Below are 20355 nucleotides of genomic sequence, written 5' to 3' on the forward strand. Positions count from 1 at the left end.
CCAACACCTACCGGCCGGCACCAGCTGCACTACCTCCACCTTCTGCTTTCCGCCAACCTGCTAGGCTCAGAATCAAGCACCACATAATCGATCAAGAAAAAGTTTGAAGCAGCAAGCTTATGAGCAGAACAATTTGCTGTAATTTCTAGTTGATGATGTCTTCTTCTTTGGTCAAAACATTACAATGTTGTTTGAATCTTTGTGTTCAAATTGAGTCTGATATACTAATGTCAAGTCCCATACAGACTCTGTGTTATAATAGTTCATCAAGAATGTGTAAGCACTTTAATGAGCAATATCCATTTTCCAATCTCTGCATGTGCCTTCAGATACAAATACCCACAGACCAAGACATCCGACACTCAAGTTCTTTATTACAGGTAACACTGTACCTGTAGCTGGCTGGAATTACAACAGGCATCTTAACAGCAGAGACACGGGACAGTGTTTACTATTCAGATTCCAATACACAGTTCCATAGTGAAGAGAACACTGCAAAATATGCATCATATACAAGAAAGTCACTGCACAATAATATATTTGTACCTCACTTCTTTTTTTAGAGACTCTGTAAATCCTGTTAAATACAAGTAACACACATCCTAGCCAATTAAATGGACATGACTAAGACAGTTTATTGTCAAGGTCTTCTCCAACCCAGCAAATACCAATTCACATTAAGTCTTAATAAACTCAAGCTGGAAGCTTAAATGGGATCAACAAGTGGTAGTGCTTCATCACAGTGCAACATCTGAGGTCAGTGTGACCCATCTAGAATTTCAGTTATGAGTGCATCAGTGGTAAAACCAGATTATTCGACACACGTGTACCTTCCAGTGAATGATTGCGTTAGCTTTGAAGTAATTTAGGCAGCAGCATGTTGAAGTTGCATCTTCCTCCACCATATTTCTCGTGCAATTTTACAACATGCATCTCAATTCAAGCCATTTGCTGCAAGGATCTGTGTGTCGGCAAAAATGCAGAAATATATTGGACACAAAATATTTTATTTCGACTATTTTATGTCACCAAATAGTAGAAAAGAAGAAAGGCCATCCAGCTCACTCTAGTTTATCTATTTAGAAAGATCCATGGAGTTTCCTAAATTATTCCAAAGAATTTCATTTCATTTAGAAATGTATTAAGTAATATAAAATTATTGGAGGCATAGATAGGGTTGCTAGTCCGAGTCTTTCCCATGGTAGGGTGAAAAACAGGATGGCATGGTTTTAAGTGAAGAGGAAAAGGTTTTAAAGCGGATTGAGGGTAACTTTTTTTATATGAACATTTCTGGAATGCACTACCAGAGGAGGTAGTGGAATTAGATACGATCTCTACATTTGGGAGATGTCTGTACAGGTATTTAAATGGGCAAGGATACGGACCTACATTGAGCAAATGGGATTACTGTAGACTGACAAAAAAAATCAGCATGGACATGATGGGCTGAAAGGCCCATTTCAGTGCCATACAGGTCTATGATTGTGAATCCATGACATGCTGGTGGTTCTTTGGGTGAAGATTTATTTTCTGATCTCAGTCTTCAAAATAACAAACCCCTATTTGACATATGGCCTTGTCTTCTATTCCTGCGGCTAAATTCAACGTAATATTCTATACTAAGATACAGTTCATTTGCCTTTACAGGTTGTAGAGTTTAACCAGGCAGGATCTTCCCCTTCAGAATTCACACTCATTGTGTACTTATCTGGTTGTTCTACAGATTATATTGAAGTCCGCCCCCATAATTGGTTCTATTATTTTATGTAATGGGGGATGAATAAGATATGCCTTGCTTTTGATTTGTTTTCCTTTTTGAATAAGACCACAACTTTTGCCTTTATTCAAAGTAGTAGCAGTCCATACCCACTCTCTAATAGTGATCATCAATGACTCATATTTCCTCCAAGTTTCGCTCTATCTATGCTTGCGGGTAAATACAGAGTAAATATTGCTGGGGATTTATATATTATAAACCTCTTCCCTTTAAATTTTAAGCCTTTTTTTAAAATAATTGCATGAATATCTTAAATAGTCGAGTGGTCTCTTATACCCTCTCTCCCATTCATATGGTCATGTAATTAAGTCATGGACTCACACAGTATGGAAACAGGCCCTTAGCCCTAACAGGTCCATGCTGACCAATCTATTCTAGCAATAAAAGTGATCTTCCATCTAAGTATGTCACTCTGTACTAACCCTATTGCCATTGTTTCCCTTAATATCCATTCTTGTCCACCCTATCAATTTCTGAGTTGAATAAACTCAGTGACCAAGCATCCATATTCTTGTTAGCTGGAAATTTTCAAAGATTCACAACTTTAACTATTATGTTCAACACAATGTGCTAATGTTCTTTTCCTGGATCTCCCTTTTAGCACAAATATGACCACCTTTGTTAAAAAAAAACCTGGAAGCAGTAGATTTAGTCCCTCTAAAATTGTTTTGTGTAGTCAATGATTATCTAAATTGTACAGTCTACATCGGTTAACATGTAATACATATGTCTTAACTGGGTCTTAAATTTCTCAACAATGCAACAGTGCTGCAAACACATGTATTTGCTGGTGAGGAGGAGGCTATTTTCATTTAATTTGTGCTTTCAAGAAATTACTATAATAATAGCATATCTCTATGATACAAATGATGTACACTATACAAATGACAAGGAGCTTGGATCATTATATTCATTTTTACATGATTGGCACTTTACACATCCAACGTAGCTGCAGACACCACAATCCAATCAAAGTAACCCTTTGAGACTATTTTACAAGACCAGAACAGAGGAATTTATTTTTAATTCCAATCTTGCAAACCTCACATATTTAATTGAAAGTATGACTGCAGTGTTTATCCAGTTTAAATAACAGCATGACTCTGCCACTGAAATATTCTGACCAGAAGATATGAGCAGCTACAATGTTGGATAAAAGAATGCAGCAGGAAGGTTCTTGCATGGAATCCAACCTGGAAATAGCAGATTAAGTGGGAAAATGGACCCGATTCTTGGGTAGTTTTATTGATTAGCACGTACTCAGCGGATTATTAAAATCCAGGTCTTGAACTCAGTCTTGGTGCTGGAAATAGCAAAATCGGGTTACATTTCTGGTCTTGTTCGTTGAAATAAATTAACAAAGCAGACCTGAGGCAAAGACTATTTGGTCCTCATCAGTTTGCCCATCTAGAGTAACTTTCCCACATAATTAAGATCCAATTAGCTCTTGACTTTCTGATTCCTTCCTTTATCCAGGGGTAGATTCTGCTGTTGAGAATTCTTGATATTAGAGTTAAATTTGTTCCTTGCTATTTTGAAGCTGTTTTACTGATCACCAAATTGATTTTAACACTGGGAGAGGGCCTGTTAGATTACCTACTCTCAGCTAACGCCAAAGGAATAAATAAAAAAAATCAATGGATACATTTTACAATGGAGACTAGTCTTTGAAATATTAAACGGTGCTTTTGTACTGGTTGCATGAATGAAACTTGTGCTTTAAGACCACACCGTGGCAGTGATTTCATATGCTTTTGCTCCACTGTGGTGTGGCTCATATTTTACATGGCATGTTTTATGTTTAACTCTGACTCTAACTGACCTAAATTTTACAATATAATTGGCTTATAAGAATTAATGCAAATTTTGCCACATTGGGTGTGGAGGACCAAGTCAGAGTTTTAATCAAAGCTTCCTGTTACCAAACCCAAAGGTTCTGAGTTTGATAACAATATACTACTACATTAAAACATTCTCATTCAACACCATACGTTTGATTCTAAAGTGCACAGCCTCAATCTGAGGTAAACTAGACATTACTCAAAAGGTCTACAAAGGAAGTACTTTCACAGACACTGACCACTATCCAGTTTGCAAGAGTTGTCATTTGCCATTTCTTTACATCATGAAGAGCAACATCACAGGTATACATTACATAAACTCCTGGTGGGAAATTTTCAAACACTGAACTCACTAATTTCAAGTATGGCAGTAAATGTATTAAAGCATTTTTCTTCTGTCAAAATAAATAGAATATTTGAAATTTGACACTTCAACGCAGAGCTTAAATTATAGTAAAAGGTTTCACAGAGCTGAAGGACAGATCTTTTAAATAATTATTTCATGCCAACTAAAGAGATCAAGCCTCAATTATTGATTCGTGAAAATTGAAGACACCTGGACCTTCACTATACTAAAAGCTTTGTAAATGGAGACCTTCATAAATGACAACCAAAATGGTGGGGGGCATTGGTGTTTAATGGGTAGGTGGAAAAGTGCTGCTGAAACATCATAATAAAATATCTAAATAGCTTTCAAGGTGCTCTATTTACTGTTAGTAGATTGTTACAGTACTTGATGCTTTAGATCAATTTGGCTGAAGTGTGACATATTGTTGATGACTCGTACCTTTTATCAACATCAGCGAATGTATAATGGCATTAAATAACTTGTAACATCCATAATTCCACTTTGGAGGTCTTCAGCTCAAGTCCCTGCAGTAAGGGCTAATATCAAAGACGACTAGTTTGGGGGAGGTAAACAATGAAATACATTCACACAATAGCAACATCTCCATTGAAGTAGGCCAGATGTCTTCCAGTTACAGGTCTTGCCCAAGTCGCTCTATTTCCTCAACGAGGAAGTCAATGTCGTCTTGTGTGGCCGCTGGATTCGAGATGACCATGCGGAAGAAGTTAACTTTGTTCCCTTGGGGCTGGTAACTTACCATTGTGGTCCCAAATTTCATCATTCTAGTTTTAATCTGTGGAGCCACCTAAAACATCAAACAAAAAGTTAGAATTTTCTTTTGGTGAGGAGTTTGAATGCATTTACGAATATAAGGTCATTTAAGACTGAAGTGAGAAGGCCATTTAAGACTGAGGTGTGAAAAAACGTTTTCACCCAGAGAGTTGTAAATTTATGGAATTCCTTGCCACAGAGGGCAGTGGAGGCCAAATCACTGGATGGATTTAAGAGAGAGTTAGATAGAACTCTAGGGGCTAGTGGAGTCAAGGGATATGGGGAGAAGGCAGGCACGGGTTATTGATAGGGGACGATCAGCCATGATCACAATGAATGGCGGTGCTGGCTCGAAGGGCCGAATGGCCTCCTCCTGCACCTATTTTATATGTTTCTATGTTTCTATAGGGAAAATAAAAAAAGAGTCATTCAACTTGTTCCACCATTCAATAAGATCGTGGCTGATCTAATTTCGGCTTCAACTCCATTTTCCTGCTTGGTTTCCATAAACCTCAATTCCCCTAAAGCCAATCCATCTATATTTCAAATCTATTTAATGACAACTTCCTCAGCGCCAAGGTGGAGAATTTCAAAGTAGCAGTACTCACTCGTGAAAAAAAAGTCCTCAAATAAGTTCCTAACTAGATCATCAAATATAATATTGATGATAGAATTATGGAATGGAGCACCATTCAGACGAGAGCTCAAAGTTAAACTGACATGAAGATCTGGCCTCATAAAGATAGTAACATATGTATAGTAACATATAGTTTTTAATCACGCCGCTGCATTTATGTGTGAATTAATGCATATGGGAGCTCAAATACACAAGGGAATACGCAAGAAATTGTAGGAAACTTTGTGTATAGGAGCAGAATATATTCACGTCAAATATATTCACAGATTCCTTCAGGTAGCTGGATAGGAGAATAAGGTGTTAAAAAGCCATATAAGATACTTTCCCACCAATTTTGGTGTCATCTGTAACTCTACTAATAATCTACATTACATTTTCATGCAAATCATTAATGTAGGTCAACAACATTAGACCAGCGGCACTCCACAGGCCTCCAATCAAAAAAATAACTTTCACTAATGTTCCTTCCTCTAGGTGAATTTTGAATCCAATTAACTAGCTCACCTTGGATTCCATGCACTCTAATCTTCCAGACCAGCCTCCCATGCAGAACATTGTCAAAGACCCTTACCAAAGTCCTTTTGGACAAAGTCAACGTCATACTCTTGTCAATCATCTTGGTGATCTTCTCAAAAAACATTATCAGATTTTGTGGGACATGATTTCCCATGCACAAAGGCATGCTAACTATCCCCAGTCAGGCCATGCCTGTCCAAATGCTGGTAGATCCCCTGCCTAAAAATCCTTCCATCAACTTTCCCACCACTGACGCAAGGTTCACCAGCATCTATGGAGAACTGCAGATGCCAGAAAATCGAAGTTGGACAAAAATGCTGGAGAAACTCAGCGGGTGAGGCAGCATCGATAGAGATCTGCGGATGCTGGAAAGTTCACAAGCATGTAGTTCCCTAGTTGTCCCTTGCTGCCCTTCTTAAATAATGATACAACATGAGCCATTCTCCAATCTCCAAGAAATTCGCATCTCAAACAGCGTGGACTGGTAATAACATATTTTCCTCACCGACCATCAACTCAGGTCCAACTCAAAGCTACATGCTTAGTCGCCTGCTCTGGTCTCTTTGCACCCATGACTGCGTGGCTAAGCACAGCTCCAATGCAATTCATAAATTTGCTGATGGCATCACTATTGTTGGTTGAGTCACGGGTGGTGGTGAGTCAGCGTACAGGAGAGAGGACATTTGGTTGAATAGTGCAAAAACAGCAACTTCTCGATCGATGTTAACAAAAGCAAACAACATTTTCCCAAAAACACATGGATATCACCCCATCCACTGGAACAATCTAAACCTTCAAATGGATGGTTAACATTCTTGCAGTAAACTGTGATCTCCCCACTTATTTGCTCCTCTAATTACCACGGGCTGTTGGGAGTACCTATATTACAATCCGAAAATTATCTCTCTCTTATTGCTCATTTTAGTCATATAGGCCACACTAGACAATCCCCAAGCAATATCCTTGCTCCTCCGCTTTACAGCTCCATTGTACTTGAATAGAATTGTATGCTACTTCTAAATCTTAAAACATGTGTGCATGTTGAGTATGGCTTTAATACCTATGTGGGACCCGTTGGGTCCCTGTCACACGGGAGGGCTGGTCCCCCAACACAACCCGTTCCCCAACACAATATTCCATCACTCACCCATTTCCCCAATGCAACCCGTTCCCCCAACGCAATATTCCACCACTCACGCCTATCCCCCTCCCATCAAATCGACCCCATCCCTGGTCCCCTCTCCTCCCCCCTCTATCCCACCTTGCCCATCACCCCGGACCCCTTCTACCCACCGTCCCTACCCACCTGCACTCCACCACCCCTCTACCCCCCTCCCTCCCTCCCTACCTCATCCCTCCCTCCTCTCCCTCCCTCCATCCCTCATCCCTCTCCCCCTCCCTCCCTCATCCCTCTCCCCCCTCCCTCCCTCCCTCATCCCCCCTCTCCCCCCTCCCTCCATCCCCTCATCATCCCCCTCTCCCCCCTCCTCCCCTCTCCCCCTCATCCCCCTCTCCCCCCTCCCTCCCCCATCCCCCCTCTCCCCCCTCCTCCCCCTCCCCCCCTCCCCCCTCACCCCCCCCCCCCCCTCATCCCTCTCTCCCCCCTCCCTCCCCCTCCCCCTCTCCCTCTCTCACTCCCTCCCTCACTTCTCCTCCTTCGTCTTCTCTCTGCTCCCCATGCTGTGGGCCAGGCTGCGGTGCTCCCTCTCTCTGTGTACCGGAGCGGTGCGTTAGGGCCGCTCCCAGTGTCCACGCCCGCTGGCAGGAGCTGCTTGAGCACCGCCCGTCCCGGCACCTGCAGTGTCCCTTGCCAGCAGGTAGACAGCGGGCCTCGGCGCTGCCCCCCCCCCCCCCCCCCCCCCCCATCCCCCTCTACCACCCCATTTCCATCCCCACCATTTCCCTCATCCTCCTCCCCTCATTCCCATTCCCTACCCCAGCACCTACCCAGGTTGAAGAGCAGCGCCGGGGCCTGGAACTCAGCCTGGTTCTCGTACTTGGCCCGGCCCTGGCTGTTGGCGGCTGAAGCACTTGCGGACCTGGGCCTCGACGAGGCCGGGCTCACTGTGCTGGGGGTGGGGTGATGGTAGCAGGCTGCTGAGCCAGAGTTGCCCACAGAGCAGGAAGCGGAGGCTCTGCTGAAGGATGGCAGCGGCTGGGCAGGCCCGAGGCGTTAGTATACCTTGACCCAGGTCCCGGGCTTGGGCACGACTCCAGCTCTCAGCTCAGCCGCTGCCTGGGCTCCAGTCCAGGCTCCCACTTCATCTCTGGGATCGTCCCTGACCCCGGACCCAGGCTCGTCCTTGCTTCCAGTAGAGGCCCAGTCCCCGGATTCATCCTAGGCTCCAGTCCGGGCCCTGTCCCCAGGTTTAGCCTGCGGCTCCAGCCCAGGCCCAGGCCTCGGCCCGCGGCACCACCCTTCCCACCAGGTCCTTCACCATGGCGACCTCCAGCTGATTGACAGCGGACATGGCCAAACTGTACGACGTTGGTGCCAGAAAGGAAAGGGGCGTCGCCGTCCCAGCGATGCCCCTTCCTGACTGACAGGAGAGGAGACCAACCTGCGTGGCTGCGACTGACAGCAATGTGCGCATGCGTGGTTTTTATGATTTTTAAACATTAATAACTTTTACAATATACCATCGATCTAAACAAAACTTGTTGCACATGCAGCACAGGAGAACGGTGAGTACGCTGGCAGAAGATTTTAGCGCCATTGCGTACTGTTTTTGCACAAATAGAAAAACCACGCAAACCGGAAAAGCACAAGGTCAGAGTTTTAGTAAGCTCAACAATAGTTAGATCAGAGACATTTCAATAGGATGAAATGCTGTAATGGTGATCCCCTACCTTATATGCTTTGTAACTTATGTGTAATTAGCTTATTGAATTGGCACTTCCCTCACATTTACACAAAAGGAATTTGGCTTAGACTTTATTTTATTCTGAAGTTCAGAAATTCAAATTTTATTTTTCAACACAAGGTAAATGAAAAGTGGCTTACTTTTGTGAGTAAACTCCTTCTCTCTTCATTGTCTGGTAGGTGTCGAATACTATGAGGCAAATACCAAAAGCAGACATTGGTGTGCTGTGGCTAAACAACAAAGAGAGGGCAATAATGAGTACTTCCTGAAAACAAGATTAGTAAATGTTAATAGCAAAGATAGACACAAAATGCTGGAGTAACTCAACGGGTCAGGTGGCATCTCTGGAGATCAAGCCACCCTTAAATCTTTCCACTCTCATCTTAAAATTCTGCCCTCTAGTTTTAGACCATCTTGGGACCATCTACCTTATCCATGCACCTCCTGATGTTATATAACTCTCTGGGACAACAGGCCTTGATGCACGGTCTCCACCCAAAACATTCCTTTGCTTCCACACACGTTGCTAACCTGCTCAGTCTGTTTGTTGCTACCATCATGTAGTACAGGGAGAGGGGCCTTGTTATTTTATTGCCTGAGTCTTCATTTTTGGCCTGGTCCACCTCCCTGGAGGCCTGTGGACTGAAGGCCTCCTGTACACAGATGAGTGAATATTAATGTGATGTTTCAATAGGGCCTCAAATTCTGCCCATTACATGCAGTAACCAAGGATTTCAATCCCTGTCTTTTTTATACTGGTATTCTGTTTAATTTAAGCGTTGGAGGTGTAAACACTTGAGTTCTATATTAGAGTTATAATTGCTTTTGCCTAAAGAATAAAACAATGGGGTTTGATTTGTAAACCACCATTGAATGCTTAGGGCTAACTAACTGTCATGTAAAGTGATTTTACTTCATTTGGCATTGTCTTGTGTCCAATTTAAATGATTGATACACTAATCTCATCCTCCCACCTCTTAGTGTATTCATAGAAGACTATGAAACAGCTCTGTGGTTTGCATTTAACAGATACATTTTCTAGTTATGAGAACCCAGTGAGATCAACATCAACTTGGAAGCTTGACTCCACTAAGATCATCCGACCATTAAGGTCCCGACCACAAGGGAAAATGGAGGAGGGCTGGCCAATTTGTGTGCCTTCCACCACAGTGATGAATGCTGTGGTGGATGTTTGTGTTCAATTTTTATTGTGTTTGTGTGTTCTTTATCATTGTACCGCTGCTGACAAATTCATTTCACTTGCATTTTATGTGCAATGTGATGAATAAAACCGTATTGTATTGTATTGTATTGTATTGTATCATCTACTGCAGTCGGTGTTCCCGATGTGGTATAATGGCAAGGCCAAGCATACTCTTGCTAACTGTTTTGCCGAGAACATGCACTCGGTCTGACAAGGCCAACTTTTAGGTAACTGCAAACCTCTTCCCTTCCCATTCTCACACCCGTCTGGGCTCATCGATTTCTCCCCTTCCCCACCCCCACCCATTCCATATTCCTTCTTCTAGCTTCACAATTTGCAATTCTTCAGTCCTTTTGCCTCACACTTCCTGTCTTTTCATCTCCGGCCTTTGTCCAACCATCTGCCTATTCCCCCCCCCCCCCCTAACCCATCACCTGTATCCAGCTACTGCTGAGCCATGGGGGGAAATCCCAGTGGAACACGTCCCCTCCATGTTTTTAGAGGTGGGGGACAATCCCCCCCATGTTTTGTAATCCTGATTTTGAAAATAAGTGAAAAAAAATCGATTAATAATCTCCACTTTCTGCGAGACGGTGGGGGTGGGACTGATGATCGAGGGTGTCGATTGGACGAGAGAGATGTCAGTCAGCAGCCAATGGGGCAGGAAATGATGATTCAGTGCGATAATTGGAGGAGGGAGGTGTCGGTCAGAGGCGGACGTTGGGGAGTGGGACTGAGGATAGAGCGTGGTGATTGAAGAAGGGAGATGTCCTGGTGGAGCAAAGATCATAGAACGGAGTTTGAATCGCCCGGTGAGGCTTAAAATCGCTGCGGTCAAATTGCTGCGTTGAGGCGATCGAGGCTCCCAATGTTAAAGCCCCTGCCTGGCCGATTTTAAGCCGTGCCGGGCCATGAAAGGCCTCGCGAACGGGCCGATTCAAGCCCCACGATTCGGGGCAGACGAAGCTGCTGTTGCTGGAGTTCGGAGTCAGTCACCAACCAGGCCAGCTCCTGATGTTACCGTCTACAGGTCCCACGGCTAAAGCCTCTGAAGCTTCGCACGTGTATGTGTGCGCATGCGCAGCCGCCAAGAAATTGCGTCCCCCCCCGTTTTGAAAGTGGTTTCCGCCCCTGCATTTACCAGACTATGTCCTGCCACTCCTCTCATCCAGCTTCCTTCCCCATCACCCCTCCCCCCACGCATCACAATCAGTCTAAAGAAGAGTCCTGACCCAAAATGTCACCTATCCATGTTCTCCAGAGATGCTGTCTGACCCACTAAGTTACTCCAGCACTTGTGTTTGTTTATCAGAAAGTAAAAGTTGGTTAGCAGCAGCAGTACTGTATACAGTTTAGCATTACCAGAAAAAAACTCCTTATTTGCTATGTTAAAGTACAGCAATATCTTGCTTGGGCTCCTTGTGCAAACAATTCTTTGCACATGGCAATTATCGAAAAATATATTAATCTTTTACGTTCTCCATTAATTGGTTTGTTATTGAAATTTGTAAAACATTTTTTTACCACCTTAGCAATTCAAACCAAACGTACTTTCCCGTCAAGCACCAGTTCAAATCCATCTCTGTTTCGAATTTTGTTGTACAAGTAGTCAGAGAGGTCCAAACACTTGTCAATCTGTGCCTCAAAACCCAAGGTACCCTGTAAAAAAGAAAGTCGATAATTTTGCCTTCAGTCAGCTATGATATGAACATATTTTCAATCTGGAACTTAGCTACTTCCATGATTTTCATAGTTGGTCTTCTTATAGAAGTATCCATTCCAAGTCAAGTGTAGGTGATGGATAACAGTACAGAAAATTAAATGTGTTTTATCCAGAACAGGACCAATCTAACTCTGAGAAGATAACACAGGAGGCTGGTAGAAATGCTTTCAGGCCTCTTACATACTGTGACAAATTGATTCCCTAATTCAGCCCTTTCCCACAGTAATGCCAGGTAGAATTCCATAATATGTGATGGATGTTTTACACAATTCCACAGAAAAACATCAAGCTAAAGAAATCATCACTGCCCTGTCACTGGTGGAGCTTCTGCCTCACAGCACCAGGCAGTGTCTCTGGAAAAAATGGATAGGTAACATTTCAGGCCAGGTCCCTTTTTCAGATTGAGTTACTCCAGCATTTGTGTCTATCTTTGGTATAAACCAAAGACAGCTCCCATCCTGCGTTTGGACTGTTCGACCTGCTGCCCTCTGGAAGGCGCTATAGGTGCATCAAATCCAGGACAAATACTCAGAAATAGTTGCTTTCCGAAAACTATAACTACTCTGAATTCAAATTCACACATGCACTGACTTCACAGCCCAACACCCGGACTTCCATCTGTATATATGTATATAGCGCCGCAGAATTGTGCACCTATCTCCCCCCCCCCCTTCTCCCTTCTGTTTTTGTTTTTCTGTTTCTTGTTTTTTGTGCTAAATTGTATGTATGCACTGAGTACGAGCAGCTTTCAGTTTCACTGTACATGTATAGTGACAATAAATGGCATATCGCATATCGCAAACCAGTATCTGCAGTTCCTTTTTATTACATTTTGAACTGAAGCACATAATCTGTGTGTAACTATCCTCCACCTCCTAGTGCCAGTGAAAATTGAGCAAAGTTGCTGTGATTTCTTTCACATGTTTTTCAAATAGAGTTCTCTGAGTAAATTGAAACTGTTAACTGTAGAATACACTGTTATAAGTGTAAATCACTACAGAAAGCTTGCAGAGGGATGAAAAGTGAAACTAAATGAGTTCATGTGGCCTATATATTGTGTGGATAACAACAGGGTTGTGGGACAAGCGCAGCAGGTACGACATTATTAATAGAATTAGAAAAGCTGAACAGATGTATGTTTGCCAGAAATCGCCAGTTCTTTTGGAATATGAATAAATGACGTGACTCTGGATTATACACTGATACTTCACACATGAGTTTAGAGGTCAACCATTGTTACCTTTGCCCATTGCAATTTATTTGCAAAGAAACTACTAATTAAGGTAAAACGCAAATAGAAATACCTACCTTAGCTCTCCACATCAGCCACAGTTTAAATATATCCACGTGCCGCCCACACTGCAGTGCCTTATCTCCAGTGTCGTAGGACAGGTCGTACTGTTTGTCAGTTTGGAAGAGGTAGCAAGCATTCATCTGATTACAATTCTGCAACAGTCCCTGCAGAAAAAGTCAAGTTTGAAAAACAATTATTACCTACTAGAGCTTGCAAAGTAAAATAAAATCCACTGGATGTTCATAACTAATGGTCTATAGGACTCAATCCAATAATTCTTTATTTTCTAAAGGAAGGATTTTTATGTACAAGGTACTGGTTATCATTTTATCATTTAGCGTGTGCTAACCCATTCTAAGGTCAGAAATGGGGACATTCACTGATGGTTGTACAATATTCAGCTCCATTTGAAACACCAAGCAAATGAAGCAGTCTGTGAGTGCATTTATCAAGTCTAAGAAAGCATTTGGACATGTAACACCTGGGCCAGAAAGGTGCCAGGTAATGTTAATTTCCCTAAGCATCACCAGGTGTAAATCTGGGAACTCTCTACCCAACAGCATAGAGGGGACCAACTACATTAATACTGTGGATGAAAAAGACCAGAGGCAAATGGCTCATATTCAAAGCCTTCCCACAGCACGTTAGAAGTCTGATGGAATAGTTTCCATTTACCTGGATGAGTTTTTCCAGCTTGGATGCGGTTAATGTCAAGAGGGCTGCATTGCACTGGATGGTGTTGAGCTTCTTCAGAATATCATCCAGGGCAAAGCAGCCCTCTTGATTTTAACCCCATCCCCATCCACCACCGAGAAAAGGAGAAGCCGGTGTGCTTTGTAACTTTGTCCAGCACCGTATGTGGTCGCTATTTGTATACATTGTTTATGCAAGCAATGAATCTCACTGTGCCTAGTCACATGGGACAGTAAAGTATTCCTATTCCTATAAGAGTTGGGAGAGGGAGTGCCATCTCATTGTAAAGTTTTGTGTACGGAATAGTTGCCAAACTCACTTCCCATCTGTATTACATCTGAGAATAGGTATGCTGGAGCTAGGATTGGTTTCTGTCCAAATATTCTTCATTGGTGGGAAGCAGAGTCACTAATGTTTCGTCTCAACATGTGGGCTGTTGAGAAACAACTCCTGCTGATGGGAAAGAGATGCTGAAAGGATCCGATCTTAGTTGAGATTCAGCACCCACTATATTTGAATGGCAGGAGGTTGACAGCACAAGTCCATGTTCATAATAAGTTAGAGGGGCAGAATTGGGCCATTTGGCCCATCATGTCTACCCCGCCATTCAATCGTGGCTGTCTATCTTTCCTTCTCAACCCCATTAATAGACAATAGACAATAGGTGCAGGAGTAGGCCATTCGGCCCTTCAAGATATTCAATGTGATCATGGCTGATCATCCACAATCAGTACCCTGTTCCTGTCTTCTCCCCTTATCCCATGACTCCGCTATCTTTAAGAGCCCTATCAAGCTCTCTCTTGAAAGTGTCCAGAGAACTGCCTCCACCGCCCTCTGAGTCAGAAAATTCCACAGACTCACAACTCTCTGTGTGAAAAAGTGTTTCCTCATCTCCATTCTAAATGCCTTGCCCCTTATTCTTATAACTGTGGCCCCTGGTTCTGGACTCCCCCAACATCGGGAACATGTTTCCTGCCTCTAGCGTGTCCAAACCATTAATAGTCTTATATGTTTCAACAAGATCCGCTCTCATCCTTCTAAATTACAGAGTATACAAGCCCAGCCACTCAATTCCCTCAGCATATGATAGTCCTGCCATCCGCCCGCCTTCTCCCCATAATCTCTGACACCCATACTAATCAAGAATCTATCAATCTCTGCCTTAAAAATCTCCATTGACGGCCTCCACAGCCTTCTGTCACAATGAATTCCACAGATTCACCACCCTCCGACTACAGAAATTCCTCCTCATCTCATTTCTAAAGGTGCGTCCTTTTATACTGAGGCTACGGCCTCTGGTCCTAGACTCTCCCACTAGTAAACATCCTCTCCACATCCACTTTATCCAGCCTCTAGAAGCTCCAACCTTTCATCTACTGTGATTTGTTTACACTCCCACGTAGACCCCGCATTTGTTGCTTCAGGTTACTTTCCCATTTATATCCCATCTTTCAGTTATCCTGGTTTTTGAGTACTCGCATCCACCTGGATAGGGAGACAGGGCTCTCTTTTGTACAATGTACCTAAATGGCAGCTCCTCAAACAACCCAGTATCATAGATCCTAATCGGGGAGAATAGATTGGCTTTCTGAATCCACCATCATGTCAAGGAAGTATGCTTATGGTTATTCCTTGACCTCTTCCAGCTGTTTGTCCCTAATGCCCCTGTCCCACTTAGGAAACCTGAACGGAAACCTCTGGAGACTTTGCCCCCCACCCAAGGTTTCCGTGCGGTTCCCGGAGGTTGCAGGTCGTTGCCGGAGGTTGCAGGTAGTGGAAGCAGGTAGGGAGACTGACAAAAACCTCCGGGAACCACACGGAAACCTTGGGTGGGGTGCAAAGTCTCCAGAGGTCTCCGTTCAGGTTTCCTAAGTGGGACAGGGGCATAAGCTGAAGCCTGGTTGTATTCTGTAGACATTCTTATGAAGATGGTAAGATGACACAGAACTGAAAGTAATGGATTCAAGAAGTGGTTTAATGTGTTCAAAAAGCAGCCCATTTGCCAGAAAGCAGTAGTGACTACTAGGACATTGACATGACCTAGCGCCTGGCTGTGAGAAGTACATAAAATCAGAGATTCAGAGAATTATGCAACAAGAAAACGGGCATTTCAGCTCAATTTGTCCATACTCGCCCAGATGCACTAATCCAATTTGACCCTGTTTGGCCAATATCCCTCCAAGTCTTTCCTATCTATGCAGCTGTCCAAATGTTTTATAAATGTTGAAATTGTACCTGCCTCAAGCACATTCAAGTTGGGCCAAAGGGCCTGTTTCCATGCTGTATGACTCTATTAACCACTCACTGCCAATGACCTTACAAATAAAGTCCATCCATACCTCTTCTCTGACTAGTAGCGCCGAACACTGTAAGGGGACACTCATCATCTTGTGTGGATTCCACGTAACAGAATTCCCTCTAGAAATAAAGATATCAACTGTATCAATGAATAGAATAGAGTTAATAAATACAATTCAATCAATAGTGAAGAGATGGCTTAGAGCTCTCATTCTGTATCTGAAAAGTAGACGATTAGCAGTAGGAAATTAAAGCAGGAAAGGTCAATTGATGGAACCTTCCCGTTGAACCTTTGTGTCCCAAAGACCCTCTGCTACTACGTTAGGCTGTCCTGTGTTGGGGCCTGCCACCAGAATCTCACCTGGTTGTAGGACTACTTATGACATGGAGTTACAGGCAACTCTTTAGAGGCACAATCAATGACCTGGTGAAAACTTCTCAAGAAACAGCCACAATATACCCCACCCAACACCTGTCCAACCCCTGACCTGTGTCATCCCTTTTCAGAACTAAGTACTGTCTGTGGCCTCGGGTAAATACAGGCCAGTGCACAGATTCATTGCTCGGAAGACGTTTGGGTGCAAGTCCAGTTCCTCAATGTGTAACTTCTTCAAAATCAATAGCACTTCACGAGTGGAATTGATAGGGTGAATGCACATCTTTTACCCAGGGTCGGAGAATTGAGAATCAGTTGACATAGGTTTAAGTTGAGAGGGGAAAGAGTTAATAGGAACCTGAGGAGCAATGTTTTCACTCCGAGGGTGGTGGGAATATGGAATGAGCAGTCAATGGAGATTGTTGAGGGAGGAACTATAACAACATTTAAAAGACACTTAGACAGGTACAAGGATACAAAATGTTTCGAAGGATATGGCCCCATTAGGAGCTTAGATGTGGCATCCTGACCAGCATGGATGAGTTGGGCCAAATGGCCTGTTTCGGTGCAGTACTACTCAATATGACTTCATATCTTATTATCTATATTTAAGAGGGAGTTAGATGTGGCCATTGTGGCTAAGGGGATCAGGGAGTATGGAGAGAAGGCAGGTACGGGATACTGAGTTGGATGATCAGCCATGATCATATTGAATGGCGGTGCAGGCTCGAAGGGCCGAATGGCCTACTCCTGCACCTAATTTCTATGTTTCTATGTTTCTATTATCTGGAACTGACCATGAAAATGATTTTACTTGCATCTGTTGGTGTGAACAACGTGATGGATGTTACTCTGTTAGGGTGTAGGATTGGTGGATAATAAATACCAACTGTGATGATAAAGTCATAGAGACACAGAGAGATACAGTGTGGAAATAGGCCCTTCGGCCCAGCTTGGCCACACCAGCCAACATGTCCCAGCTGCACTAGTCGCACCTTGGTCCATACCCCTCCAAACCTGTCCAATCCATGTACCTGTCTAACTGTTTCTTACATGTTGGGATAGTCCCTGCCTCAACGACCTCATCTGCTAGTTTGTTCCATACACACACCACCCTTTATGTGAAATAAGTTATCCTTCAGATCCATATTAAATTGTTTCCCCTTCACCTTAAACCTATACCCTCTGGTTCTCGATTCACATACTCTGGGCAAGATGATGAGGTTAAGTGCATATGTAACACTGATGGAGGCTGGGAAAGACCGGGGGGGCTTCCACTGACTCAATCACATCAATCTCCCACACCGCAACTAGAATCAGCATATTTTTCCCCATCGCACCCAAGATTTGATAGCCTTGGTAAGTCAGAGTCCTTTTGTGTAAACCAGCATCAGCATCATATCATTTTGGACCTCGTTACATTATCCATTCTTCCACCCACAGATCTGAAGGTTATAAGGCCAGCAATGTGGAGCTGTTGCAGGAAGGTTGATGGAGCCATCAAGGGAGCAAATAAAACTCACCAAGCAATCACATTTTCAGCCTATGACGACGGCGATTAGAAACATGTCTGAAAATCAACTAAAAATACAAGTCGATTCAACTCCTGTTGCCTATTAGAAATCAGGGAATTAAATGAATTGCCCCCTTGCTTTGGGTGACACCCACCCCAAACACAGTCATGGAATCATACAACAGGTCTTTCGGCCCAACTTACCCACGTCGACCTACATGCTGCATCTACACTAGTCCCATCTGCCTGCGTTTGGCCCATATCCCTCTAAACCTGTCCTATCCATGTACCTGTCCAACTGTTTATTAAATGTTATGATAGTACCTCATGCTCAATCAAGCTCAATCTTAGAGCAAGGCTCAGAGAGGAGCTTATGATCTCATGGGGGCTTGAGGAAGCCTCAGATTGTTTTTTCTACCCTTGTGTGAGTGCTTATCTGGCCTCCACAAGGACATTTGGACCAGAGCACGTGCCTTATACCAGCTATGGTTTCCCGTTGCCTGGTTTTGAAAGCGGTCATCTCCCACCTATTGACATTCTTCCCATTTTGAGTCAGAAGGTGCAATATTGGGCTCCTTCCCTTAAAGTTGAGGAGCCCCTCTGAGGTTTCCTATCCGGGAAGTCTAAATAAAGCCCCAAAGGCTTTGAATTTCTGCAGATCTAACCTAATGTGTTCTTATAATCAACTGTTTCCCATGTGGTTTCCTTTAAACGCCCACTGAAGCTGCAGTGGAAGGTCATGTGGTCATAAGGAATAGGAGTAGAAAAAGGCTATTCAGCCCATCAAGTCTACTCTGCTATTCAATCATGGCTGATCTATCCCTCCCTCCTAACCCCATCCTCCAGCCTTCTCCCCATAACTTCTGACACCTGTACTAATCAAGAATCTATCTATCTCTGCCTTAAACATATCCACTGACTTGGTCTCCACAGCCTTCTGTGGCAAAGAATTCCACAGATTCACCACCCTCTGACTAAAGGAATTTCTCCTCATCTCCTTCCTAAAAGGACGTCCTCTAATTCTGAGGTTATGACCTCTATTTCTAGTCTCTCCCACTAATAGAAACATCCTTTACACTTCCACCCTATCCAAGCCTTTCACTATTCTAACTTTTCACACTTAAGCTTAACCATGCGCAAATTCAGAAGCAGACTATCTACCAAGCTGCGTATCGAAGCTTCTCACCAGGTCAGGTAATGTAGTGATATGTTTCATTACCTCTCAGCTCCACTCAGTTTCCAGCGATGTTTTCTTGACATCAGCAAACCACCACCCCATGCTGCCTGAATTAGGATAAAACACACAGTGAATTAAGGTAAACCCAATATTTCACAACAGTTAATGCAAACAAAATAATTTGCCGAAGTGCCAAAATAGTTATTGGGAGTAATGAGAGCATTATTTAGTTAAAAGTGCAGAGACGATTACGAGGATGTTGCAGGGACTTGAGGGCCTGAGCTACAAGGAGGGCTTGGGTAAGCTAGGCCTATATTATTTAGCATGCAGGAGGCTATGGGATGATATTAAGAGCATCATTATGAAGATGTACCAAATGATTAAGGGAATAGATAGAATGAATCCATAAGAGTCTCTTGCTTTGAGTGGGAGAATCAATGGCACATCGATTTAAGGTGAGAGAGGAAAGATTTATTAGGAATCTGAGAGACAACTTTTTCCAGTGGAGGATATATGGATGAGATGAGAGGAAGTAATTGAGGCATTTACTATGACAGCATTTAAAATACACTTGGACAGGTGCATGGATAATAAAGGTTTGGAGTGATATGAGGCAAACGCAAGCAAATAGGACTTGCTTAGATGGGTTATCTTGGTCAGTATGCATGGGTTGGGCCACAGAGCCTGTTTCCGTGCCGTATCACTTTGTATCTAATTAAAAAAAGGCAAAGGACTGCAGATGCAGGAAGTAGAAAATAAAGCAGAAAACACTTTGCATTTGCAGTGGATCAGATGGCAGATAGCAAAAGAAACCATTAACATTTTTGGACTCAATTACCCATCAACCTCTGCTTCTCTACTGGATCTACAGAATATTTCCAGCTCGTACAATTTTTCCTCACCATTTAGTTTACGTTTATCACTGACCTACTAATGGAAGATATTTAATTAATTTATATAATTTGAAATGTTATATTTTGACCTTTTAAAGAATTGCTTTGAGGTAGTTGAGGGTTTGGTTGGACCTTCTCCCAACCTTCCCTCCTGCTATGTGAAGGCATGATGGCTGCAGCTTACAACACAAAGATTACTGAAGACTTGGTGAAAAGCCCTGATCCCAGACTGGATTAGAATTTGAGAGGAAGGTGGTTTGTGCGATCGGAGTGTCTTACATCCACATGCATCCAGATCTTGTACTTCTGACATATATCGGCTATGGCCGCAAGGGGGTCGAAGGCTCCGTACACTGTGGTGCCAGCTGTAGCGTTCACAAAGAATGGCTCAAAGCCCTAGACAAAACAGAAGGGGGCTGATTAGAGCAT

General features: G+C 43.3%; 1 protein-coding gene across 3 annotated transcripts in view; it reads right to left on the reverse strand.

Annotated features, from left to right (window-relative positions):
• Positions 1-283: 283 nt before the first annotated feature.
• The window catches only part of gad2 (glutamate decarboxylase 2), a 111060-nt gene continuing 90988 nt past the window's right edge, over positions 284-20355 (reverse strand). For all 3 annotated transcript variants that reach the window (XM_055652201.1, XM_055652221.1, XM_055652210.1), the window contains exons 10-16: positions 20206-20322; positions 19076-19140; positions 16009-16087; positions 12991-13140; positions 11511-11618; positions 8896-8985; positions 284-4772 (exon numbers count right to left, since the gene is read on the reverse strand). In XM_055652201.1, coding sequence (XP_055508176.1) covers positions 4599-4772; positions 8896-8985; positions 11511-11618; positions 12991-13140; positions 16009-16087; positions 19076-19140; positions 20206-20322 — 783 coding nt within the window. In that variant the 3' untranslated portion in view covers positions 284-4598. The remainder of the gene's footprint in view (positions 4773-8895; positions 8986-11510; positions 11619-12990; positions 13141-16008; positions 16088-19075; positions 19141-20205; positions 20323-20355) is intronic.

Source organism: Leucoraja erinacea, chromosome 2 (assembly GCF_028641065.1).
Source record: "Leucoraja erinacea ecotype New England chromosome 2, Leri_hhj_1, whole genome shotgun sequence".
Taxonomy (NCBI): domain Eukaryota; kingdom Metazoa; phylum Chordata; class Chondrichthyes; order Rajiformes; family Rajidae; genus Leucoraja; species Leucoraja erinaceus.